Source organism: Pezoporus flaviventris, unplaced genomic scaffold (assembly GCF_033815535.1).
Source record: "Pezoporus flaviventris isolate CSIRO_AGI_PZ_B2104156 unplaced genomic scaffold, CSIRO_AGI_Pfla_v1 ptg000012l, whole genome shotgun sequence".
NCBI classification, from domain to species: domain Eukaryota; kingdom Metazoa; phylum Chordata; class Aves; order Psittaciformes; family Psittacidae; genus Pezoporus; species Pezoporus flaviventris.
The window spans coordinates 113,443-140,214 of NW_026892560.1; the positions used below are offsets into that span (position 1 = coordinate 113,443).

Here is a 26,772-nt window from a genome sequence, read left to right on the forward strand (position 1 = left end):
AGCTGAGCTCCAAAAGTTGGTTTCTCACGGCTTGCTGGGTATAACCTCCTTAAGACATCCATGGTTTCTACACAGGCACATGGAGCTGGGCAGCGGGTCCAAGTAACCGTATGGAGGAGGACAAGCATGAGAGCGCTCAGGAAACCAGGCCTCCAACATCTACAGACAGTCCCAGGACCTGGCTGCAGTCTGGGGTAAGAGCAAGATTAGAGCCGAGTGATGTGAATTGGAGACCCGGCCTGGCTGGAGGAGCTGAGGCTGTGACAGGGAGGGCTCTTTGCTGTCAGCCAACTGCTCCTTGGGAAGAGGGATTTGTCAGCCCTTAACTCACTGCCGGGCACTGCCACGCTTGGAACCCCCTTGCATTGCTGGGGGGAGCCCCATACCCCTGTGTTGTCCACACACAAGTATCCCAGTTTACCAGGCTCTTCCCCTCCCATGTCCCCCAGTGTGTGTCCTCCTATTTTTATTCACTGCAGCCCCAGGCTGGCTTTAGAGGAGCCAGTGAGGGGTGCAGGCAGGGACCCAGTGCTGCAGGGGCAGCCCTGAACTGCAGAGCCAGCAAACCCCAGCTCAGCCCCGGGCCACAGGAGATGTGCAGATGCAGCTGGACAGCCCCAACCACCCCCCCCCCCCAAATCCCTGCCCTTCCCTCCGGATTGGAGCACTTGGTGCCCCCCCCCCCCTTGCTCTCCATCTTCATGCAGTCTGCAGAGGTGCATTGTGGGAAACTCCCAAGTTTCCCCCCTTCCTCTGCCTTCTCCCTCCCTCCTCTCTGCGCAAGAGCCAGCTCCCAAGGTGTGACTGCAGGACACAAGGTAAGAGCTGCTGCTTTCCTGCTTTCCTCCCCATCAGCAGCACCCAGGGTGTGTGTGGGGGGCAGAGCGCCGGGGTCCCCATCTATGGGTGCTGCGTTCCTCCTGTGGGTGACGGCGCGCAACAGAGACCCCCCCCCCCCATCACTCAAGGTGAGTGTCCCCCTGCTCGCAGCAGCCTGGGATGGAGGTCCAGGGCTCAGCACCACGAACCCACACCGCTGCCCCTGTTCCAGAGGGCTGCTTTCACCCCACACGCGTGCGGCCGGCCGGCCCCCAGCACCTCCCTTCCCGTTCCAGCCCCCTGAAGGTCAGGCAAAGGCGGTTCCGCACGGGCAGCTCCCTGCGCTTCCGCGTACCTGCGATGCCCGCGGCTGCACCGGCCTGATCCCGCTGCTCCCGGAGGGGCCGGCAGCAGCACCGGGCTGGCCGCGGGGCTCCGAGCCTGCGGCCGGGCTCGTCCAAGCGCGGAGAAGCGGAGCCATGCGCCGGAAGCGGGGCTGCCGGCAGGAAGGAGGGGAAGCGGCAGCATCCCCGCCGGCCTCCAGCCTCGGCAGGAGCCTGAGCCCTCCCCGGCGGGGTTTGATCCGGTTTCCAGCGCGTTTCCTCTTCCTTCTGCACGCTTTGTGCTCTGCTTGGAGGGGTTCAGCGTCTCTCAGTGCTGGGGGTGCCGAGGCAGGAGGCAAACACGGGTAGGAGCGAAGAGCATCCTGTGAATCATCTTCCCAAGGGAAGGAGGTGGGGATGGCTCTGGTAGCTTTGATATTAAAGGGGTCTCCTTTGATGTCAAAGCCGCTGGGGCTGGAAAAGAGCTCACAAAGGGAAACCTGCCCCCAAAATAGACTGAAATAGAGCGATGACAGCGGGAACAGTGCCTATGCTGGGCTATGGGGAGAGTATCGCACTGAATGAGCGGCAGGGAGGAGGGTACCGGGGCTGTGTGCTTCCAGGGATGGAACGCATGGGGGATGTCTTGGCTTTTTCAGCCTCGCGTCCCCGCTGCTCTGTTCTATCCGTGTCCCTTTGCAGCGACCTGTTGCTTTGGTCCTTGCTCCTGTTTAGCTCCCTGATCATCCGGCAGCTTCTGATGGGATTTAGGGGGGAAAAAGAGGATCTTTACGCCTGGATCTTGCCCAGCCTGGCCAGGCTTTGGCATCGGGGCGGGGAGGAGGAAGCGCTCCCATTGCAGCCCCGTTTTCCTGGGTGGGGCTTGGGCAGGATGCTGCCGGGAGAGGGAGGATGCAGCAGCCTGGATCCAGCTCCCTGCTCCGTCTCGGCACTGACCTCCGCCAAGTTTGACCTTCACAGGTTTGACCTTCAGCGTTTCCCATCTTTCCTCAGCCGCGGCGCCCAGCACCAGCCCCTGGCACCGGGATAACGTGGTGGGATGGGGGAAGGAACCCAGAATTCCCCTAAATGCGGATATCCCTCCCTGTGCATCCATCCCTTCCCTGGCAGGCTGCAGAGGCCGGGGCCTGTGTGCACCCTGGCAGGCTCTCCCCATCCTTGGTTCCGCATGGGGGTAGGAGAGGGGAGGGATGGAGCTCTCCTGAGTGAGCGTTTCCGGGCTGGCTGAGCCCCATCCATCCTCTCCCAGGTGCTTCCCAGCTCTGTGCAGGCAGGGATTGCGCTCTGGCTCTGCCGCACAAGGTGAGTGATGGGCTTCATCCCAGAGCGTGCCAGGAGCATCCCGGGAATGTCACTGCCTGGCGCTGCGTGGGCCCCTCTGTTCTCAGGTTGGTGCCCGTGGAGCTGGGGACCGAGAGATCCAGAACTGTCTCTATAGGCATTTGCTGACCACAGCAGAGCCACAAAGGAGGGTGATGCCGCCAAAGCCTGGTGCAATCCTGCCATCGATCCCGAGGGATGGGTTTAGGATGGAGCTGAAGAGGGATGCTGGATTCGCTGCTGTTTCCTGCAGTGGTTGGGGCCGTTTCACCGTCTCAAATACAACCCGCATCATCTTCACTTGTGGATGCTGAATTTGAGATACAGGAGCCACTGACTGTCAGGAACAGGCCCTACAAGCAGAGAGCTGTTAGAATCAGCCTTCTGCATGTGGGTACCAGCTGCCTGGGGAGCAGCATCCCAACCTGAAGCATCTGCTCCCTTGCCTAAGGCAATTCCCAAGTCCTGGCAGGCTCTGGTGGGAAGGGATGAGCTGTTCATCCCTCTCCAGGAGGCAGAAAGGAGGCAGGGAACACTTGCTGACCCAGCCACTGTGTTATTCCAGGGAGGGCACCACTGAGCCATTGCTGAGCAGAGACCTGAGCCATGGTCCCGTGGTGGATGTGCTTGGGAATTGCTCATCTGCTCCCTCCTGGAACACCTCCAAGTGGTGGAGGAGGAGATGTCACCGATGCTGAGCTCTGAAGCTGTGGTTGGAAGGGTGACAGCTCCCTTTGCAATAGCAGAGCTGCTGCAGGAGGCTGCTGGGCCAGCTTCTTGTGGGGCTTTTGGGCTCTGGTGGCCTCTCTTCTGATGGCACAGGAGGTGCCAGCCTGTCCCCAGGAAGGGATGGGCCACCTTTTGATGCAGCAACTTGTCCCCAGCGCCCCAGCGTCGGTGGCATTGAATTGCTGGCTCTGGGAGGGCTGGAAATGTGCTATAAAGAAACAAAGCAAATGGGTTTGCAATGCAAACAGCCAAGACGTGCAGTGTCCAGGGCAGGATGCAGGGTGGCACAGTGGTCTGGGATGCGGGATGCACCCAGGCGCGTGCCCATACCTGCCTGTGAGATGCCACGCTGGTGGGTTAAGGCTCTGTGGTTCACGTTGCTGGCTGGGCATCTCCCACTGCATCACTCCTGAAGCACTCCCTGTTGGAAACTGCTCCAGTGCTTCCATGCAGCGTCCTGTGGAAGAGTTGCCATGGAAAACAGTCATCGTGGCTGAAAATCCTCGCCTTTGTTCCCTTAAACGTCTGCTTTGGAGATTTCATGTTTTAACAGCCCGTCGTTTTTGATGGGTAACGCTACAGGCTTGTTCCGCTACAAAATATGGAACTAGGAAGTGGGAAATCAGGGTCTGATTGTGCCTGATGTGGGGCTCCAACCCAGGCTGGAAGCTGGGCCAGCACAGCCAAGTGAGGGGCTCTGGAGCCATCTGAGCTGTGACTGTCCCCTTCGGGAGCCGTGCTACGACCCGGAGGAGCTGGGATTTGCTTTGCAGCAGGAGGCCGTTTCCATCCCGACCGCAGCAGAGCATCACCGGCTTCTCTCTCGTTCTGGAAGCTGTGGTGGAGATTGGAGCAGGTTCAGCTGCACCACGAGGGCTGCTGGCACTTGATGGGGGGGGACCAGGCAGCTTGTCCAGCCTTTGGCTGGGTACAGCTCAGTGCCCACCCCTATAGACATGAGTCAGAGCGTGTGATGGGCCCCAGTGGAGAGTGTGAGACAAAGATCTTCTGTTTCCCAATGTTGTTTTGGCAACTCCATGCTCATTTCTGCCGTGTTTCGGGAGCCAGAGCACGGGAAGGGGGTTTGTGCTGTGCGTACCAGCGCGGTGTGGGGTGCGGGTGATGCGCTGCCCCTTTGGGTGATGGATGCTGACGGAGGAGGGAAGGAGTGCTCTTGGCAGCAGCCTGCGTGTGTTTGCCAGGGCTGTGGGCAGGGAGCTGCGAGCGCCCTGGTGCTGCAGGGAAGTGGCTGGGTTTGCACCCACGAGGTGGCCTGGCAGGAGCTGGTGCAGCAGGAGCTCGCTGGTGCTGCTGATGGCAGGTGAGGCAGCAGCACGCCCCGCCGCCCTCAGTGCTGCGGGATGCAGAGCGGTTCCCCACTTCTCCTGGGCCTGATGGCTTTATTGGCACGTAAGGGGGAGAAGAGAGGAGAACGGAGGGGAGGAGCATGGTTTTGCCATGCACGTGGCTGTGCACAGGGTAGAGCTGCGCTTTGGGTTCCCCAAAGAACTGAATAGAGCCCCCGGCAGAGTACGGTGCACCTGCACTGGGGGTTGGACTGGATGAGGTCCCTTCCAGCCCTAGTGATGCTGTCAATGTCACCTCCATCTCTCAGAGAGGGGTCAGGACAAGCTCGCTCGGCTCGGATGTGATCGTCTGCAGAGGTCGTGGTGGAGAAGAAGATGGTTTTGCCTTTCTCTGGGCTCATGCTGGTGGGGAGTGCACCGGGGCTGCTTGTGGGACCCCAAGCTGCTGTGTCACCCATGCAGGAGCGTGGCAGGGCAGCCTCTGGAGGGGACGCTGGAACCTGGGTTGTAAGCTGGGACTTTGCCCCATCTCTGTGCAGTTGCTGCCCCATCGTGGCGGTCAGGGCCTGCATCCCACAGCCATTCCCTTTGCAGATGTAAGGCAAAGCTACAGGACCCATCCTGCTCCCACATCCCACCTTGGTACCGGGAATAACCCAGGCTCTGGACTGCTGCATCACGCAGAGAGAGGTGAAGATCCCGGCGGCGCAGGGAGCGAGGGGCAGGGTCCTGTGAGGCTGGATGTGCTCCGTGTGGGGATGGATGCAGTCTGGTCACTGGGAGCAGCCATAGGATGGATGTAGCCATGGGGGCTTGCTGGCAAATCTCCCTCTGTGCGCTGCCTTTAAAGAGACTCTGGCATCTGACACTCTCCACGTCGAGATGGAAAGGGTTTGTTGAAGAGGGAAGCGTTTAATCCAGGAGGAAGAGGGGGGGACATGGGGAGCAGCAAGGAAAAAGGGATCCATAAATATCCCGTCAGTGAAGTGGGTCAGCAGGCTCTGGTGCTGTGTCTGCTCCCTGCTCTGGCCCTGCTGCAGCGAGGCTGCTCAGCAGCATCCCTGAGGAGCACCCCTCTTGCTGTGCTTGCCTTGGGTTTGATCCCATTTGCCGTGCGTGGCGTGGGGAGGGGGGGATAAACCAGGCTGTGAGGGAGCTCAAAGCCTCCCTGGGGAGCTGCCCACGGCAGCCGAGCTCCTTATGTAAAGCTGGTTTAATATTGATGGTGGTACCGAGGCACTGCATTACCTCATCTGTCTTCACAGCACTTCTTGGAGATGGGGAAAGGCTTAGTCACGCTGTGCCATCGCTTCTCTTGGGTGCTTGCCTGGCATCTCCCTGCCTTTGACGTGGTTATTCCCCCCCACCCCAGCAGCTCGGGGAGGGGGGAGTGCTCTTTGTGCCCATTGGAAATGGGGACTTGAAGTACTGAAGCACAAACTGCGCTGGGATGGAGCAGGGGCTGAACGCAAATCCAGCCGGGATGGGTCACTCGCCATCCGGCAGAGGAAACGGGCACAGGCCCCTGAGGATGCTTTCCAAAGGACAGTGTCTGCTGCTCCAAGCTGTTACTTGTGGGTGAGACAAGAAGGTTGAGGGCTCAAGCACTGAGCTCCTGGAGCCATCAGCAGCTCCCCACTTCAGCGAGGGAAAAGGTCAGGCCTTGCCTATCATAGAATCATATCATGGAATGGTTGGGTTGGAAGGGGCCTTAAAGCTCCTCTAGCTCCAACCCCTGCCACAGGCAGGGACCCCTTCCACTGGAGCAGCTTGCTCCAAGCCCCTGTGTCCAACCTGGCCTTGAGCACTGCCAGGGATGGGGCAGCCACAGCTTCTCTGGGCACCCTGTGCCAGCGCCTCAGCACCCTCCCAGGGAAGAGCTTCTGCCTTAGATCCAGCCTGGATCCCCCCTGTTTCAGTCTGAACCCATCACCCCTTGTCCCATCTCTCCAGTCCCTAATGAAGAGTCCCTCTCCAGCAGCCTTGTAGCCCCCTTCAGACACTGGGAGCACTGCTCGGAGGTCTCCATGCAGCTTCTCTCCTGCAGCCTGAGCAGCCCCAGGACGTCCCTGCCTGATTCCCCACGGGTTTCCAGGAGCGATGGGATGTGCTGGTGCCTGACACGAGCCCTCTGATGGGAGGTGGCCTCAAAGGGCAGTGGAGGTGCCACACTTGAGCCCGTGTTTTAAGGTGAATCCCATGCAGGGAAAGCAGGAATCAGCAAGTCCTTTCTAACTTCTACCCTAAACCAAGTCAGGAGCATGATTCCAGCTCTGCCTTCAGCGCTGGGGGCACAAACCCTGCTTTGTTCCAATGGGGTTGGATGGTTCCTTACCTGATGCTCAGCTGAGCTAGCCAGGACTTGGGGCTCCTCCTGCAGCCTTCTCCTTGCAGCACACACTCAGTCCCTCCTCAACTCTCTTCCAAGCCACTTTGGTGCCCTGGGAGAAGAAAGGGAGGCGAGGATGGATTTAAGCCTCAGGATCACAGGAGGGACACGCCGAGCCCTGTGTTGTGGTGCTCTGAAATGAGCCCTTCTCCAGGGCAATGCGCGATGATCACAGCCTCTTTTGCCATTAAATTCCAAGGGGGACTGAGCCCGCCTTGCCCTGTGGGCAGTCGCCCTGGCCCTCTTTGGAGGAGCCTTTCTCGCTCAGAACAGGCTGCCTTTCCCTCGGCACATCCTGCCCTTGCTTTATCCGTGGGCTCCAGCTGACCTGAGGTAACATTCCATAGGACCGTGCTGTTTTCCACCTGAAGGTCTCACGTGGGTGAGTTCAACCTCCGCTATCACACTGAGAGGCACTGAAGGGTCGAGTTGGACACGCAGAGGTTAGGCAGCAGCACTTGATCCCCCCCCGGTTGCTAACAGCCTGGTCCTGGTCATGCCGGCTCCTCTCACCTCGTGTACTCACAGCCCTGCTGCTCCTCTGGTTTTCCCTGTTCCCTTGCCAGGGAATTGTGTGTTTTCAGGCTCCTCTTTGGAGTGGCCAAATCCTATTTCTCCTCTTTATGCACACGCTGCCCCAGGAACACCATGCGCAGACTTCAGCCTGAAAGGAGCTCCTGGGCCTGGATGCGTGGTGGTACCTTAGCCCTGGGAGCCAGAGCCACGCTGCCCTTCCCAAAGGGAAGCTGCCTTAGGAAAGGGTCATTTTGTGTCCCTTAGGATGCTCCTTTGGTCTTTAAACCCAGCCAAATGCCAGCTGAGGCTTACGGAACCTGCTGGGGACCTGAAATGAATGGGGTTTGAGGTCTCTTCTTCCTCCATGGCGCTGAAAACCTTTTGCTGGGTTGGTGTAAGGGCAGTTGGCTTAGGAATATGATGGGGACTGGGTTGGGTGTTGTTCCAAGCCCTCCTTTAGCTTCAAGAAGCAGGGTCCTGCGAGGCACAAGCTGTCTCCTCCAGCCCTGCTCCGTGCTTTCAGCTCTCCTGGCTGGCAGCTGTGTCCTTCCAGAGGGAGCTGTGGGCAGGCTTGGCTCTCCACCTTGTCTCCTTGCTGATGACCTCCATCCCCAACCCACATGGGTGCGACCGTGCTTGGCTCAAGCCGTTTGGAGTTGCAGGATGGTCTTTGCCGTGGTTCAGCTGCTGCAGGCTACGGGCTTGGGGGCTGACAGTGGAGATGAGGCAGGAAGAAGCATTAAAGCTGGCCTAGTAATAGGGAGGCATTTAATGCTCTGTCCCAAAGCCAGGACAGGCCATGCTGCCTATGAGAATGGGGCTTTGGTGCTCGTAACTCTTCTCTTTGCCCCATAAAGGTGAACCTTCCTGCCTGTTTCCCAGACAGGTGGGAAGAACAAAGAAAGGGAGGGAGGCTAGGGGGTAAGGAAGAAGGTTTGGGGATCTGTAAGGTCTTTTCTGCCATCTCTGGCTCTTTCTCCACAGCATTTGCTGCAGGTCTGATGTGGTCAGCTGCTATTTCTGAGGCTGATGCTTTCAACTGGAGGACACCCAGAGCGTGTCATAGAAACCATGCAGGCGAGGCCCTCGGTGCCATGGGTTAGTGGTGGCCCTGGCAGTGCTGGGGAATGGTTGGACCTGATCTTAATGGTCTTTTCCAACCTGGTTGATTCCATGATTCTAGGTTGCTGCTTTTCCCTTCCAGCTCGAAGCAGTTGGGGGGAAAGGTTGTAGGGCTTGGGGCTGGTCTCTGCAGAGGGAAGCCCTTCTATTGGTGTTATGGTAAAGCTGTCAGTGACTCATCTGCTCTATTCAGTGCAGGTTGATGCAGCTTTCATCTGTGCAGCAGCTGAAATCCATGTATTACATATACAGGAGGCAGATGAACAGATGTATTTGCTAATTCACGGGGGGGGGGCAAGGAAAGGTGCTCCTCATGTCAGCCCTGTTGCACTGACGCTGGGACCCGCAGCAGCCAGCAGCATCCCGGGGGGCTGTGGGGTCTGGGTGATGCTGCTTTTGCAGGGGCTTTTATTCCCCTCTTTGCTCCTTGAATCACTGCTTCCATCACGTCTGCTCCCTCTTGCCAGCCCGGTTTAGCTGCTGGGAAGTGAACCCCCCTCCCCTGCAAGGCACAGGTTGTTACACAAAGAAATGGCACAGGGAGGGAATGAAACCTCTCAAGTGCTGCTCTCTGTGTAGGAGGCAGAGAGGGAGCTGCAAGGGGGAGACAGGCACCGAGGAGCAGAGAGAAGGGAGGCATAAATAGATGTGAGGAGCTCTAAAGAAGAAAGCAAAGGTAGAGACACAGGAGAGAGAGCAACTTTGTGTGATGGAATGAGGGGAGAGGGGGAGACCAAAGGGCTGTGGAGAAAACCCTCGCATCTGCATGTGCAGGCTGAGCTTTTGGAACTGAGGAGAGCATGTGTCTGCAGGCTGTGGGACACAGAAGGGCTTAAAGAGGAGCACAAGCCCTTGAAAGCACCGGGCTGGAGAGGGAAAGGAGCGGGGGTGATACCCAAGGTGGGGGGGGGTCTGCTTGGGAGGAGGGTAATGGCATACAGAAGGGGGTTAAGTGCTGTGATGGGAGAGGATGTTCTGCATAGAGGAGCTCGGGTCAGGGCAGAAGTAGCAGAAAGGGAGCCTGAGCTTCTCAGACGCAGCATCTCAACCGAGCCAAAGGGTCCAGAGGGATGCTGGGCAGTTCTGCACCGAGGTCCAGACATAGGAAACCACGTCAGAAAGGCCTTTCATGGGGATGCTTAAGACCTGCTGATCTTGATTTCTTGCCTCGCTTTGATTTCCTCCATCTTTTAAAACCTTTCCTAACCTGGGTGTGGAGCTTCCATGGCTTTTAGTGGAAACCCAGCTGGAAATGGAGGCGTTCTCTACCGAGCTCTGCGCAGCAGGGCAGGGCTGTGGGACACGGCTCAGAGCAAAACCAGCTTTCCTGCTTGCAGAGCTGATCAGTGAGGGCTGTGGATTAACTGGGAGGTTCTCAGCCCATGCAGAGCCCCCATTTCTCAGCCCAGGGGCCGGTTTCCCCTCTCCGTGCTTTACCCATCACCTCCATAGGCTGCCCGTGGCTTTCCTAGGGGACGGAGCAGGCGTTTAATGCTTGGCTTATATAGTAGAACCACAGAAAGGGTGCAGAGTGTGCGAGTGGCCCAAGTGATTGCTGTCAAAGTGACTAAGCAGGGGATGTAATATTCATGACATGATGGATGTGACTCTCCCTGCTGTAACCTCTGAGCCCGCTTCAGGCTTGGGCTCCACTCGCTGTTCCTTCGTGTCATCCTTGTACCAGCTGTAAAATGAGGATGGATTGCTCCCCACATGAAGGGCAGAGCCTTGCAGGTGACTGCTGTGGATCTGCATAGGGTTTCTGCTGAGCAGAGCTCGATGGCTGCTTTCTGGAGGCAGTAGGCAGGACGAGGGGGTACCCACAGGGGTATTGCAACAGGAGCAAGGAGAAGCCAATAGTCCCACATGAGACCAGGTCTGTGGGTTTGTCTGCCAAGCCCCAGAGAAGCTTGGTGAGCAGCTGGGCTTGTGTTTGTGGGGTTACAGGATGCCCAGGTGTATGATGCCTCTTCAGTGAAGCACGAGGGGAGAAGGGTGGTGCTTTGGGTTACCAAAGAGGTGTAACGTCACAGGCTCAGGAATGTGAGCGTGGTTGGGCTGCAGTCAAAGAGCCTGTGCTCTTCTTTAACACACGAGGTGGGTTTGGAGCATGTAGAGCTGCTAGGGAGATCTGCGTGCTGTTGTTTTCGCCATGGGAAGGGCATGGACTTGGACTGAGTTACAAATCTAAGGGAAGAGTAGCTACTATCCTGCTTAACCCTGGCTGAAATAACCCCAGGGCAGGTTATCTGCCTCTCACCTGTCCATGTGCTGCCTCAAAGCTGGGCAGCTTGGATCATCCAGTGCCTTCTGGAGGCTTCAGGCTCCATCTCGGCAGGTATTACCCGGCTAGAAGTCATCCTCCATGGGAGGTGTGTAAGGTAGCGCTGTGAAAAGCCTCCTGCAGGTGCCTGTCCCCATTCCGTGGTAGAGGAAGAGCTGAGACTGCACTCCCAGGTAACTGCCATCCTTTTTGGTGTATGATGTACCAGCCTATGGTCACCAGGTGATGGGCTGCCACGATACCAGTGCTGCAGCTCCCTCAGTCAACTCCAGTTGAGAAGCTGGTGCCCATCAAACAATGGCTTACGAGGGAGAGCAAGGGGGGTGTGTGTGTGTTTCTGTCTTACACCAAGCTTTGCCCTGGCATTTCTGGGGGTAGGTTTCCTCCAGGCCAGTGTTTCTATGGAGATGGAGGGTGGAACACCACCGTGTCTGCCTGTTATCCAGAGGAGTCAGCAGCGCCGACTGGTGCTGCAACCCTGGGACCCTCTTGGCTGTCATTAAAGCAGTGATGCAGTGAACAAGCTCCTGTTGCACTGAGCAGGCAGGAGGTGATGAAGCAGGCTCGGACCCCCACGGCTGCCTCCTCTTTGCTCCTAACTGCCCAAGCTCAAAGCTGATGTGGTGCTGCACCGCGCGGCAGCCACCTCCTTGCCTCCCATCGCACGGGGGTGCAGCCATGGGAGCTCCATGGCCTGGCTCGCTCTGCTCGCCGGGGCGATGCTTCTGTTGTGGGTTTAGCACCTTTTGAAGCCCATTAGCTGAATTCTCTGGGCGTAGCTGTGCTGTTCACTGCTTTCATTTGAAATGGCTGCGGTTCATCGCCCGCAGCCCGTCTGACACCCCGCTCAGCTCTGCAAGGAGGCAGGGGTGAGAGCTCTCCGTCGCTGTGAGATGCAGCTTTGCAGTAAACGGATGCACTTGCCCCGGAGTCAACGCTCGGGTTGGCACCAGCTGAGGATTGCTGCTTGCCTCGCTTTGTGGTGGCTGCACCAGAAACAGTGACAGCAATAATCCCTGTCGCTGCGGTAACTGAGGACCTAATCCTGCTTTTTCTGCAGTATCCATCTGGAAGGAGAGGATCAGACAAGATCATGCATTAACCACTTCCTAAACTGACCCGCTGCCAGAAGGGTAGAGGGTGAGATAGAAGCAGGGAGGAGCTATCGATCTCTTCTCCTGTGGAACACGATGTTCTCTCCTTACCCAGGACGTAGGGATCTGTGCTGAGAAATGAAAAGTAAGATTTATTTGGCTGGACATGAGTACCTTCACCGCTGACAAAGGGCATCGCATATAGAGATGGGATGGACTTGCATTACAGATGGAGCCTGGCTGTGGCAGCAGGGGTGACAGGCGGTGCAACTTGCTTGATGCTCTTGCAGGTACAGGGACTGTAGCAGAAGCTTTGGATAGAGCTCAGAGTTACTCGAGGAAGATCCAGCATCTTCCCAGTTGTGTTTCTCTCCTCCTCTGTTACCTCCAGGTAGGCTGGCACTGCATGCTCTGGCCTTCCACTCACCTCACTGCTCTGCTTCCTCTTCCAGGTGCTGTATCATGCTCAGATAGGACCCCGCCAGTGTGAGAACCATCCCACGACAACCGCAGCAAGGGGCTGAGCTCGGGTGGTTCCTCTGCCTTCCGCAGCAGCCGGAGCAGCAGCAGAGGGGAGCTGGGATAGCCCCGTGCACCGCACCCACTCACAGGGATGGATGCCAAAGGCAACGTCCGAAGCGGGAACAAACCCGACGCCAAGGCCCCCAGCACCGGGAAGCCGGAAAAGCCCAACCCTGCTCCTGCCGCCACCGCAGACAAGAAGGATGCCCCCAAAGAGCAGCCTGCTCCTGCCACCAAGAAGGCGGCGGGCGACGCGGCCGTCGCCAACAACCACAGCGGCCTGAAACCCAGCCCCGCGGCCACCGAGACGCAAGAGCCCACGGGCCCGTCCCCTGACTCTGAGCCCAAGGGAAACAGCTCCGAGGAGCCGGCGGGCAGCATCTTCGACACCGTGAAGCCCTTGCTCATCGTCGGCGGGGTGGCGGTGGCCGCGCTGGCGGTGGTCGTGGGAGTGGCGTTCCTAGCCCGGAAAAAATGATGGAGCCGGGGTGGGGAGGAGGAACCCGGCCCCGTTGTACAGCTCCTTTTGAGACCAATGCATGCCCAGAAAGTCTACACATATCTCTCTATATACATATCTATATAGCGAGCTAGATAGGTCAACAGCCGCCACCAACTGCAACGCCGGGTCTTGTTGAAGACACCTGTGCGGTTTGACCCGCTGCGGGGTAACTCCATGCACTCAGTGTGTTCTTTCATGTACTATATCTTGGCTTCCACCACTGTGTATAGATTACAGCTTCTCCTGATGGGTGTAAATGACGGTGTCCCCTCCCCTCCCCTGCTGTCCTCCCTGGGAGACACCCTCACCTCTCCTGCAGTCCCCTGTTTTCGAGTCCAAAGTGTTCTACGTCCCATTCAGAGTCCCTGCTTTGTCTTTTGGTTCCTGTTTGGATTGGTTTGAAGTTGGGTCGTGGTGAACATGGTGTAAGGGGGAGATGGAGCCTTGTGCTAAGACCCGCTTTGCCTGTCGCTGCGTGTTGGGCTGGTGTTCGTCCACCAACCCCAGGGCAGGGGAAGCACTGGGCAATGGCAGGCTCTGTGACCAAACAGCAGCTCTAACAGGTGTCTCGTGTATCTGCTGCTCATCAGCCCACCTTGGCAAAGCCAACTGGAAAGTGCCCCATAGGAAACAGGCTGAGACTGCAGCGTGGTAGAGCTGAGGATGCAACGGGGGATGTCACGGCAAGCTACTTCCCTGCAGTGGGGAGTGAGCAGAGGGGCTGTTCAGTGCACATAGAGATACCTGGTGATGCCCCGTGCTGACCTCGGGCAGGCAGGAGCTGCCATCTGCTTGGTTCCTTGCACGCTGGCAGGCAGCCTTTGGGATGCCAGGGCTCCAGCAGGGTCATACGGCAGTGTTTGGGAACAGAGACTTTGTTTTGGATCTAGTATTTCCTAGGTTAGGCTGGCCTTTGCAGGATGCTGCGGCCTCAGCCCCAACTCCCTCGAGGTCAGCTGCACGCTTCCTGCTCCTTTCTTTGGGCTTGGGATCAGGCTTTTCACCTGATTATTTCCCCTGCTGAGAGCTTCGGTCTCTTGGTACATGAGAAGGGAGAAAAGGGAGCCAGGAGCTGGTTTTAGGGGCAGAGAGGACCTGGGACCCCATGAGAATAACACTGATCTGCTTTAAACCCTATCCAAGGGCTCTAGATGCCCGTCTGCCCTGGGGGGATTTCTTCCCTCCCTCCTCTGACACTAGCAGGGATTTGGGACTGCTCCACACTTTGGGAATGGAGACAAATCCCCATCCCTCGGGAGCAGCCTGGTTTCACTGGTGAGTACCTTGGCTCTAAAGCCAGACCTTGTAAGGGGGAGAAGGAAGGCAGGCAATGAGAGAGGGTGTTCAGTGCATTGGCTGATGCCATTACCACCAGGAGGTGAACAGACCTTGGTCTGAAAGCTTCCATTAGACTATTCTTGGCTGCTGTGCTGCTGCATAATAGAGTCTCCTGGTTTGAAAGTAGGCCAGAGCTTAGGAGAGGTCAGAAGTGTGGGGTCTCCAGCGCTGAGCAGCAGTTGGAGCCGACGGGCAGGGGTTGGAGTGATGGTTGGCAAGAGGTTGTGATAGAGCGGAGTGGGTTCAGTGGAACCCGAGCTGTACGTCTTTCACTGAGCCTGGAGGTGTGAATTCAGTGGATGCAGGGCCAGAGGAAGGTAACTGCTGCTGGCATAGCCCCGACGTGGCAATTCTTCTCTTGGCTCATGCCTGTCTTATTTACCTCCAGGAAGCTGAATGCACGTGGCTTCCCCAACCGCAGGTATCTGAATGCAGCCTGGCCACTCCTGTGGTGAGCTTTGCCATCCTCTTTTCCCTAAAACTCCTAAAATATCCCCTAAGGTCACTGTGGGACGATCGGATGCTGCCTTCTGCTGAACCACAGGCTGTGTGCTGCTGAAGTTTAACGCCTTCCTCTACCAGAACAGAGATGAGGGGTGGGCATGGTGGGTTTGGAAGCAGTGCTACAGCCCCCTGGTAGCTTACAGCACTCTGTGCCCGTGTTGGGTGGGTTTGGAACCAGTGCTATAGCCCCCTGGTAGCTTACAGCACTCTGTGCCCCTGTTGTGGATGTGTCTCCCGGTAGCCCTGCATCACTTACAGCCTGGGGGGTCTCTGTGGGTTGCAGCAGAAGGCTCCACCGTGGGTGCTTCTGTAAGGCCACTTTTCCCTTGCGGACTGATTTCCCCTCCTTCTGTTTTGCAGATGTTCAGAGGTTGGTTGGGGACAGAGAGGGGAGGGCAAGCAATGGCCAAGGAACAGGAAGGTGTCTGGAAAGCAGAGGTGCGAGGACACAGCTCAGGGGCAGCCCCAGCACAGCTCCCTTGCAGTGACTGCAGCAGGGCTTTGCAAGAGGACCCTGCTGGTGCCCTGCCCACCCTCTTGCCACGCTGGGGAGAGGAGACCCCATTGCATCCCAGCTCCTCCTGTTCCCCCTTGCACCCAGATCCGTGCGTTCTGATTCCCCCATGAGAGAAATCTGGGTGCACAAAGCAGAGGCAAACTGCAGCGCAGTCCTGCCAGGCACCTGAGCTCCATGCCTGTATGCTGGGAATAGAGCACCGGATCCAAACTGCCGGGGTTTGGAGGTGGGGTGGCTGTCCCTGGGCTCCTCTTGCCTCCGATCTCTGCCGCACAAAGCTCTTGGCAATAGGAAATCCTTGCTTATGCTGCTCGTGAGGAAGGGAAATTGGTCACTGATGCTTCGATTCACGTTCTGCCAAAGGAGGGTGGTGATTTCAGACAGTGGCTTCTGCTTTCAAGGGGAGGCCTGACTCCAAGGGATGCTTCTGCCTGTCCCGTCTGGTCCCTCCCTCTCAGGCCCAGCATATGGTTATTTCTTTAGCAGTGTGTGACACTATTACAGACAGAACATCTATCTATCCTGCCATGACCAGCATAGATAGATGAAGGGGAGGAAAAGGAGACACCTATTTTACTTTCTAAAGTCCCCTCTTATGCTTAACTTCAAGGGATCTTTATTTCCTTGACTTAACCTTTGGCAACAGAAGAGGGGAAGCCCAGTTCTCAGCCACCATGGGCCTTAAACCATTTCTGTCCACCTCCAGCTTCCCCCTGCCCTTTTCTGCCCTCAGATGCCAGGGATTTCATCCAGAAACACGCCGCAGAGATGGTGATGGGGCTTGCAGCTCGCCTCTGGGGGATGTAAGCACATGGGAGCCCTCCCTAGGCACTGAGCAGGGTATGTCCTGTTCATAAGGGGGTTTCCACCTACCGTGATGGCTTAGCAGTGCTGTCTGCTGTCCGGATTTGGTAGCTGGGACTCACCTCTTTGGCAGTTTGGTTTGGAACATAGCTGTGCTTGTGTGTGCGCACATCACCCTGCCTTGAAGCATATTCTGTGTCTCTGTGTCTGCATACATACGTGTGTGTATTACTGCAGTCTGGGAGGGGGGGGAACAGCCAACCTGGAGATGCCCCTTCATTTGTTGCCCTGCATTCCCACCAAGTGTCGGTGCTGTCTTTTGCTGTGCCATTCACATCATTCCGTGTAGCCCCCGGATTCCTTTCCACCCCTGGTTTCTTCTCAGTGCCCAGAACGTATGGCTAGTGAACTGCTGAATGTATGATGTGCCCGTCGTGCTAGAAGCTCAAAGATCCTGTCCCCCCTTCCCTGGATAGTCGTGTGGGCTCCTTGCTTTAAAACAAGGCACTTGTAGACTATACCGGCCTGTGTTGTAGTGCTTTCTGAAGTGTGGGTCTAGTGTCGGTCTGAGTCGGGTAGCTGGAGTGTAGATGCCATACAAGCCCCTAAGCAATGCACATCAGCCCTGCCTTGCAAACGACAGCCTCTTAGCAAACACCTCCTGTTCTGCCTTAATGTGCCAGGCTGTGCAGTGGTTTCACTCCGAGATAGAACACAACCAGCGAGAAGGAGGCTGAGAAGAGCAAACTCGCCCCTCTCAGAGCTGGAGCTGAAGCCAAGCCCGTGGAAGCAGAGGCTTCGATGCCTGAACTCGCTGTGCTAAATAAATAGTTGTCTTTTCTCGCACTGAGCACACGCTGTCGTTTGCTTGCTGTTCTTTGTGTGGTGTTTGTGACACGAGGTCCTCCTTAGTGCTGCCTCCGTGGGGTTAACTCGAACCAGATGCTGTGCTTGGGGTTTGAAGAGATCTAGATTGCTAGTTTACTCTTTTGCTTAAGTCTATCAATTAGGAATCTGAAGACATTGTAGCTTATCCCTACCACTAGAGATTCAATCACTGCACCTGACCTCAATGTGTTTTTAAGGAGCTATAAGTTTGAGTCAACGATAAAGATGTCATTATGTTCTCTTAGTAGAAGGTTTTCTGATGCTTCTGGCTTGAAGATGAAATGGATCACACTTCTGCTTCCTCTTTTCTCCTATGGATAAGTCCTGTTATTCCTGTTAAGTCCTGCAGTAGGATGCAAGCAAATCTGGAAGCTGAAGGACAGTGCAGCAGTGTTTTCAGCAGGGTAAGAATGCATTCCTGCAGGTGCTGTTCACCTCATGCTCAAAGCACTGGGCAGGCGCTTACCCTGAAGCCCTTCTTGGTTCCCTTAGGTTGAGTGGGAAGTTAAAAGTGGGTTTATGTCCCTGCTGAATCAGAGTTGAGGGGCTGATCCATGGGCTACTGAAAACAAGTTTTCCATTGGCTTCACCATGCTCTGCTCAGGCCTTTGAAGGCACCAGGGATACAACTGCAGGTCACTGTTAAATGCAAACTCATCCCAATGGCATGGTTTCTTTTTGAGCTGACAGAAACATTCCTTAGCCCTGCTTAGTGTAAGGAATGTGCAACTAAAGCCCCAAGAGCTGGTGAGAGATGATTCCTGCCTTAAAACCTTCCCTTCCTTTCCGGGAACCGCCACTGGGGTTTTAGAAGGCAGCATCCTTCTCTTCTGGGAATCGGCTGGAAGGAACAGTCGTGAAGATGTGAGAGGAAAATCATCCTTGGGGAAACAAAGCAAAGAAGGAAGGCAATGACAGAAGGTACCTGGGAGGTGGAGTTCTTGGGATTTCAATCCGAGGCAGCGCTTCTGAGAGGGTACAAGAAACGGTACAGAGATGTGCAGAGAAGAGAGAACACTTCCATCAGCTTCACAGCTGTGGTAAGGACACATTAGCTTCTATACCCTATCCACTTCTAGTTATTTCTCTTGGACATAAGGAAAAATGACCAATGATTCAGTGCAAGTTCACCTTCACTGCCTTTTCCAAAGGAATTTTTGCTGCCCCTGTTCCGTGTTCAGGGGTTTGCGAAGCACGAAAAAGACCTGAAGTTTTCTACAGCCAGTTCGGTATGATTAAAGGAAGTTGCAAGTTTATTGTTCAGGCATTTTGAAGGGCTTTGTTCTCCTCTTTCACATCCTAAAAGGACTGAAAATCCAACCTACGTGCTTCTCCATCCTCTCAGGCTGCGACTTCATGCTAAGGCAGGGATGCTGGGTCCCTTCCCAAGCCACGTGGCATCTTGCTGCTCTCTCATTCCCATCCCCATGAAGCTGGGAGACATCTCCCAGGGCACAGGAGAAGGCAACCACATCATCAACTGCTTTAGAGGTTGAGTCCCTCCTTTTATGAAGAGAACTGGCTTTACTCTGGATAATAAAGACTGTACCTAAGTTGCTGAAGATCTGACCTGGGCTTCCTGCATGTTTTAGGTCTTACAAGTGGCACCCAGTTGATGGCTCCGCTGCAGAGGGTGATGAAGCCTGTGCAGCAACGTCCTCAGCCCATGTGCTTCAGGCTTCAGGCTCTTCAGGTTAAAGAGACCAGGAGAGGGCGATGAGAGCGGTGTCTGCTTAGTACTGTGGATCAAACACAGCTGCTCGGGGCTTTCCAGCTCTGTTTCTGCCACTTCCAGCTCTCTCTTTCTGTTTAATGGCCTTTTCAGCCCATCATTTGCCTCCAAGTACCTCTCCTGCGGTGTTTTTGGCCTATTTTGTTCTCTTTAAACCCTCTCCTGCCCTCACTGAGCTGGTGATGAGTTCTCTCCTGCACTTTCTCTACTTGAAGTATTATTTAATCATTAATGGGAAGCTATCTTTTCAGTGTCAAAGGGCACAGAATAAGATGTCTGAGCTGTCATGGCACAAATAGGAGGGTACTTAATCTAGGTTCATCCAGCTGAAGGTAGTGATACAGAAAGCTGAGCTTGAGCTCGAGCTCGATCACCTTGAATTGAGATGATGACACAAGGAGCTCCTGAGGGTACCACAATATAATGGAGACCCCCCACATGCCATTCAGCTGCACTTGCCTGGGTCTGTCCACCACTGTTTTTCTATGACTTTTACTGCATCTTGCTGTGGTCTGCTCAGTCACTTCACCTTGACTGGCCCTGAGGAGTTAGAGCTGTTCATCAAAGGGGTTTTAGGATAACTTTTCCCTCTGAGATCATCAGGCCAGCCCTGTAACCTGTTTTCCTGTTTAACGCCCACATTCCTAGGCTGAAGATGCCCGATGTGGCTCCACCGGCTTATGGAGATCTAATTCATTGCTTGTCCTTCACGGATTCTTTGGCTATGGCTCTGTACTCATTTTCCTTTCCCTTTCCCTACTTTCTTCCCAGGCAACTGCAGATGTGGCCTCTCCGCAGCTAGGCACAAACCCTGCCCCGAGGCTGAGGCAGGCACATGAAAGGTGCAGGCAACGTTCAGCCACTGAGCACTGCAAGAGCAATGCAGAATGTGTGAAGCTTTCATCTGCCCTAATTGCTAAGACTTAAGGGGGTCTGAGTCTGCAAGATGCTGAGTGCTCTTATCTGCCATGGGAGCTCAGCAGATGAGGAAGCCACAGCTGGAAGGTGCCTTTCTTGTCTTTGCTTTTCCATGCTACCCAATGCACGGCCATAGGCTCTGCTCAGGATGCAGCTGCCCGTCAGTCAAGTGGGAGGTGTTCTGGCTGCTCAGGAGATGCTGACACAGTGTGAGCACACCCTATACTTGGCTGAAGCCAGCACTGCTTCAGTCCTCCGGTTACTGGAGCCCCAGAAATACAAGCAGAGAGGTTCTGAAGTGCTCAGGAGCTGGCTCTCAGCTGATGGCAACCACCTGCATTTCTGCTGGCCTTGAAGAAGCAGCTCCAGGGGGCTACTGCAGGGTTGAGGATACAGAAGATGGAAAAGATTAAGGATGCAGAACACTGCCAAGGTTGAGGATGCAGAAGACTGCAAGGGTCTTTTGGTTATGAATGGGCTGTTTGGGTGTTATCACTTGATGTGGTAATGCAAGAGTTCTGGGCCTTGAAAATCCACACCTGATTCCACTAACCATGCTGATAAGCTGGTATCAAAGCCTGCAGGATCATAGCTGTTGGCTTTCCAAACGCATGAGTTTGGTTCTACTGCATGCTATAGTCCCACTTGCTGCTTTGGACAGTGTGTGCTCTGCCTGGATGCTCTGGCACGCAGGACTCGGGGACTTGTGCTCTCCATTCTTTGATGCCCTTCAAATTAAATAGTTTTGGGTTGGTTTTTTTTTGCTGAAAACCATAACTTGGGTTAAACAGGATTTGGACCAATGAGTTCCTCTTGCTCCTGTTTCTCCTGCAGTTGCTTGAAATTCACAGAAGACTCCATTGCTTTTTCATCACTCAGAATGCAGAGCCCCGATGCAGCAGAGCAAGAATAAAGGCACAGGTTCGTTCTGTCTGTGCACGGCGATGCTCCGGTACCAAACCTCCCACCGGGAAACCTTGCATCATCATTGCCACCCTAAAGACCTGCATTGTATCCCTGGTTTTGCCGTGGCAGCTGCAAGCACTCAGGTTTCTGAGGTGATGTGATAAGGACAAGGGTGCCCATACAGTTTTGTCACGTTTAAAACCAACCAACAAGTGAATAATTTGGCTTTCTCCAGTTTTGAGCAGCCCTTCTAAAGCCTGGTGCCCTTCCCCAAGTCACTGCTTAGGACCGTTTCCACTGATGTCTAAGAGTTGCAATCTGGACTCCCCCAGTGAAAACCAACTCTCTTCTAGCGGTAGGTGCAGGTTGATATCAAATTGGTGGAGCAACTAAAACAGGAGGAAGGGAACGTGAAGGTCAGATTACAGGGGATTTTTGATTCTTTTCCTTATGGTTTGCTTGGATTCTGTTACTTCTCCAGGGACTGATGCAGAGCCCTCAGGAAGTTCATGCTGGTAGCAGGGAAGCGCCTGCTCCTACCCCACAGGCATCTTCCCAATGGCACCAGTGGGGTTTGAGCCAGCCCCTACATGTGTTTTGCAAAGGATAGTGATCTTCAGAGCAACACCTTGATTTCTTCCCTGTACAAGCAGGCCTGCTCGTCACTGACACCTCTTTACCTGTGTTCAGCGTACAGGTTTGGTTTGGGTTTTGCTTTCAGGCACAATATGCTGCTGAGACACATTTCCTGGAGGGAAATGGACACCTACCTACACACAAAGCTATCCAGCTGATTTATACCTTGTTGAATTTATAACCTTGTCTATGCTTCTATGGACACTTTGTATGGGCTGCAGCTCAAATCCTAAAATAGTCAAGAATTTTCCTTTCCCATATAGTATTCTCTTTACTTTGACTTAAAACAAAAACAAGCGTATAAATGCAATAATGCAGGTAGACTAGAAATACTAGATTGAAAATTAAAGTAGTTTAGCTTGTCCCATTGTGACTGACAGTGTTGTTCGACACCCAACGCTGTACCCGACCATATTCCAGGCTTTCTATGTAGCTGAATCTAGTATTCGCTTTGAAAACCCATTGTATGAGTGGTGGGCGGATGGGTTTGGAAACGTGTGCTCTCTACCCATTGTATGTTACTCACATCAGAAGCTGTATGGCCACTCCATATGCTGTGAAACTGTAAATGGTTCCCTATACACCTGTAACTCTTACCAGGATTGTGAGAAATAAACTATATACAGAGATATAATATATACCCACATAGCTATATTGTATAATTCCTCCCTTGAGCATCTTTGTGGATGTGGGCTGTGAGTGAAAATGGCTGTAATCCCTCTCCCTCTTTACTCCTGCCCATGCTTCTGACAGGTTTAGTGTTTGCTAGGAGCAGGGATCCCAGTAAGAACTGTAAGCAAAGGCAGTTCCTACCCCAGCTAAATGCCAGCCTGCCTGAGGAAAGCAGGCAAAGGAAGATGATTGTTATTCCCACGTGGAAGCTAAAGCATGGAATTACACTTGCCCGGAGCCACAAAGGAAACATTACTGATCCCAGCGATCCCCTGGTCTCCAGGCTTGGCTGTACAGTTTGCTGGGACCTCTCTCCTCCCAGATCCCTGTAATTTGATGGGTTTTGTCTTTCAGTTGGCCTGGGAGCATCCATCCTCGGGAGTAAACAATCCCCTGGATACCTGGCTGATATCCAGGGAGGTTCCTGCACACCACTGAGCCAGGGATTCCCTTGACCTGTCAGGTGCAAGGAGAGACCTTGTAACAGTCTTCCAGTGCCTAAAGGGGGTACAGGGAACCTGGAGAGGGACTTTGGCCAAGGGCCTGTAGGGACAGGCCAAGGGGAATGGCTTGAACCTGCCCAAGGGGAGACTGAGCTGAGCTCTTAGGCAGAAGCTCTTCCCTGGGAGGGTGCTGAGGCGCTGGCACAGGGTGCCCAGAGAAGCTGTGGCTGCCCCATCCCTGGCAGTGCTCAAGGCCAGGTTGGACACAGGGGCTTGGAGCAAGCTGCTCCAGTGGAAGGGGTCCCTGCCTGTGGCAGGGGTTGGAGCTGGAGGAGCTTTAAGGTCCCTTCCAACATGAACCAGTGTGGGGTTCTAATTACCTTCCTGTGAAGGGGAAGGCAGCAGGGATGCTGCTGCAACTTGGAAGCTCTCCCTGGAGTTTGGACTCAGTGGAGGCACCTGCACAAGGTGTTCTCCTTGGCCTGAGAGGAAACAGCGCTGCTGGCTGATAGAGAGGAGGGGAAGGGGCTGGAGAATCTTCCTCTTGGGTCTCCTACAAACAAAACCCGTGTCTCTTCTCACTGCCAAGGAGGGCAGGGGCAGGCACACATCAGTGCCGCTGTGGTGCCAGCACAGGGAGCGCTAACACCAGCTCGGTCCTTTCAAGCACTGCTTTGGCTATGTTCCACCCATCCAGTCTGTGTTTCATCCACTTCCTCCCCTCCATGCATTTATAGGTATTTATGAAGCATGAAAATCAGAGGCTACGGTTAGACTTAGCTCAAACTACGCTTTGCTTTCCCTGCTCCCTTCCACACTCCAGCCGTTATTTAGCCACAGAAAATGAGGCAGTGCCAAATGGCTGTGTTATATGGGCTAGAAATGAGAAATGTGGCAGTTCCGTGCTCTCGGACCAGCCCAGAGCAGGAAGCAGTCCTCTCGTTTGAATTAACCACAACGTCCAGGCTCTATCACAACGAATGCTCTGTGTGAAGAAGCAAATAACTCCTTATTGTCCTTGTGATCCCATCGCTGGGCTGTAACTACTCCTATTTGTTAACCACACAAATGAAGCAGAGAGGGGCTGCAAAGCATTTCCAGTGCTTGCTGGAACAGACTTCAGCAGGAGAGCATTTGGAAAGCAGGGAAAGATCAAGTATTAGGACATCACTGAACAATTTAATCTCCCAGCAAGTGAGGCGTGCTCAAAAAAGATTGTTCTTCAATCTTTTCCCCTTAAATCATTGTCCCATCCTCTAATGCTTCGGATTTGGGGCAGTTAAGGGAGGATGGGAAGAGCTGATGGAGAGGATTGGAGGCAGGGGTTTTAGCACTGGATTCATGAGCAAGGATTAAGGAGCATAAATGTGATGCTCTGTGCCAGGAAGGCTTAGGCTGCTGGGGCGGCACCAAGTCCCTCTCTTGGTAGCTAAACTCAATAGTGAAAGATACACTCTGGGTTTATTTGGGGTTATAAATGATTGCCTGGGAGTAAAGATGGACAAAGCGGGAGGAACTTCCAAGTACTTCCACAGCCTATGGATCCAGAACACACTTTAGGAGAGAACAGGAGACTGATGGACAGAGGATTGAAGACAGGGACCAGCAGCCAGCCCGATGGCACGAGCTACATTTCCTTTAGGAAAGGTGGCAATTAGGTCCTTTCAAATACAAAAACAAGAATAAAGGCAGAGCTGGGCTGTCTTCACGGTGTACTTATCATTTTATAATGGCACTTTCACTCTGTAACGCACAGGGAAGCCCTGAGCTAAACCGACGGCATTAATGGGGATGAAAAGCCCGAATCCTGAAACTGAACAAGGTTTGGAGAAAGTACAGAGCCAAAAGCAGTGAAACCTGCAAGGAACAAACGTGTTTCTTAAGGAATAACACCTTATTGAAGAAGGCTGTGGGGAGACCTCAGAGCAGCTTCCAGTATCGGAAGGGGCCTATAGGAATGCGGGGGAGGGACTCTTCATTAGGGACTGCAGTGACAGGACAAGGGGTAACGGGTTCAAACTGAAACAGGGGAAGTTTAGGTTGGATCTAAGGAGGAAATTCTTTCCTGTGAGGGTGCTGAGGCACTGGAATGGGTTGCCCAGGGAGGTTGTGAATGCTCCATCCCTGGCAGTGTTCAAGGCCAGGTTGGACAGAGCCTTGTGTGCCATGGTTTAGTGTGAGGTGTCCCTGCCCATGGCAGGGGGTTGGAACTGGATGATGTTAAGGTCCTTTCCAACCCTGACTATTCTATGGTTCTATGATTCTATGATTCTAAGATACAGAGCATACAGGAAGGGCGCAATCCGGACCAGACAGGACGGATGGGAAGCACAACTTCAGAAGGGGTTGGGGTCACTTCATTTAGCTTGCAGCTCTTATGCTCATCTCAATGGCTCCAGGAAATGACCAAGTCCTTCACCCATGGGTTTCACCCATCATCTTTTCCAGCAACCACTCTGAAGGATCCACATGTGTCTCATATAACGTAAGTAGTTGTGGGATTAGATCAGGGCTGTGAAGAATCATAGAATCAAGGAATGGTTTGGGTTGGAAAGGGCCATAAGATCATCCAGTTCCAACCCCCCTGCCATGGGCAGGGACACCTCACACTAAACCATGGCACCCAAGGCTCTGTCCAACCTGGCCTTGAACACCGCCAGGGATGGAGCATTCACAACCTCCCTGGGCAACCCATTCCAGTGCCTCAGCACCCTCACAGGAAAGAATTTCCTCCTTAGATCCAACCTAAACTTCCCCTGTTTCAGTTTGAACCTGTTACCCCTTGTCCTGTCACTGCAGTCCCTGACTTCTGTCTCTCACAATGTCCCGAGGTTCTTCACCCCAAGGGTAAGAAGTATCAAGAGCAAAACCAGAGAGAGAACTTAGACTAGCTTCAAACCAGGTTAAGCCAACAACAGATGAAGCCAGAACCGTAAAAACAGCTTGGGTTCATCACAGAGCCAGACTGGTTTGGGTTGGAAGGGACCTTAAGGAACATCCAGTTCATCACAGCTTCTCTGGGCACCCTGTGCCAGCGCCTCAGCACCCTCCCAGGGAAGAGCTTCTGCCTAAGAGCTCAGCTCAGTCTCCCCTCGGGCAGGTTCAAGCCATTCCCCTTGGCCTGTCCCTACAGGCCCTTGTCCCAAGCCCCTCTCCAGGTTCCCTGCAGCCCCTTCAGGCACTGGAGCTGCTCTCAGGTCTCCCCTTCAGGAGCCTTCTCTTGTCCAGGCTGCCCCAGCCCAGCTCTCTCAGCCTGGCTCCAGAGCAGAGCTGCTCCGTGGCCTCCCCTGGCCTCGCTCCACCCGCTCCATGTCCCTCTGGTGCTGTTCCCCAGAGCTGGATGCAGCGGGGGTGTCTCAAGGGGGTCTTGCTCCTCCTTATCCCGTGTGTCAGGAACACAGCACCATGGGAACAAACGGTGGTGGTTTGGGCTTTGGCTGAAGATGTTATGGTGATCGGGTCAGCTGAGGAGGGACTTTGTGTGCGTTAAAGGATGAGGTCTGGACCCAGCACCGCAGCTGGATGCGGCCATTGAAACCCAGCAGACATTCCATAGGATCGTCATGGAAGCATGGACTGGTTTGGGTTGAAGGGAGCTTAAAGCTCATCTAGCTCCGGGCAGGGACCCCTTCCACTGGAGCAGCTTGCTCCAAGCCCCTGTGTCCAACCTGGCCTTGAGCACTGCCGGGGATGGGGCAACCGGACATGAACGCCTCACCGCGATGTCACCCGCTCCCCGCCTCTGATGCGGCCGGTCTCTACAACAAGCCCTCACTGTTTCCGCCCTATTTAATGAGGTAAACCCTATCCATACAGATATATCCCCCCGAGGCTCGCACGGCTCCAGCTGCTCCCATGATCCGCTCCGATGGGCCCCAGGGATTTAAAGGCTCCGCGGCCCCTCCGCTCCCTTCCCTCAGGCTCCGCCGCCTGCGCATGCGCGGACCCTCCGCTCCCTTCCCTCAGGCTCCGCCGCCCTGCGCATGCGCGGTCCCTCCGCTCCCTTCCCTCAGGCTCCGCCGCCCTGCGCATGCGCGGCCTCGCTGCTCCGGCTCCGCTGTCCTGCGCATGCGCGGTCCCTCCGCTCCCATCCCTCCGGCTTCACCGCACTGCGCATGCGCGGCCCTTCCGCTGTCTTCCCTCCGGCTCCACCACCCTGCGCATGCGCGGACCCATGAGGGGACGGCTGCCGCCATGTCGGACCGGCTGGGCAAGCCGAGCTGCCTCATCGTCGCCAGCGCCGCGGCCGCCGGTGAGACCCTCTCGGGGCTGGGGGGGGGGGAACCCCCGCTTCGCCAGGTCCCGTTCCTCGCCTTGGCGCGGCCGCGGTGCGCGCTCCTCCGGCCCGCCGGTCCCCTGTGTCCATCCCCGCTTCCCCGCCTCAGGCGTGCGGGGCCTTTGGCTCGCGGTGTGTGGGTGCCGTGCTGAGGGCAGTTCATTGGGAAGGGGCTGGGAATGGCGGTGGA

General features: G+C 55.1%; 2 protein-coding genes across 7 annotated transcripts in view; both read left to right on the plus strand.

Annotated features, from left to right (window-relative positions):
- The window catches only part of GATD1 (glutamine amidotransferase class 1 domain containing 1), a 51,900-nt gene that overhangs the window by 16,910 nt on the left and 8,218 nt on the right, over nt 1-26,772 (plus strand). For 5 of the 6 annotated variants that reach the window (XM_061450952.1, XM_061450947.1, XM_061450951.1 and 2 more), the window contains exon 1: nt 26,484-26,558. In XM_061450952.1, coding sequence (XP_061306936.1) covers nt 26,501-26,558 — 58 coding nt within the window. In that variant the 5' untranslated portion in view covers nt 26,484-26,500. Of the gene's footprint in view, nt 1-26,483; nt 26,559-26,772 lie in introns of those variants that run through there. The other variant, XM_061450948.1, reaches the window with a different exon arrangement.
- CEND1 (cell cycle exit and neuronal differentiation 1) lies at nt 684-13,301 on the plus strand. Its single transcript, XM_061450929.1, has 2 exons — nt 684-818; nt 12,377-13,301. Exon 2 carries the CDS (start codon nt 12,538-12,540, stop codon nt 12,922-12,924), a length of 387 nt encoding a protein of 128 aa, XP_061306913.1. The 5' UTR covers nt 684-818; nt 12,377-12,537; the 3' UTR covers nt 12,925-13,301.

Bases quoted from the DNA above. Each gene is read 5' to 3' on its own strand.
- CEND1 (XM_061450929.1), top strand. From the start codon at position 12,538: ATGGATGCCAAAGGCAACGTCCGAAGCGGGAACAAACCCGACGCCAAG.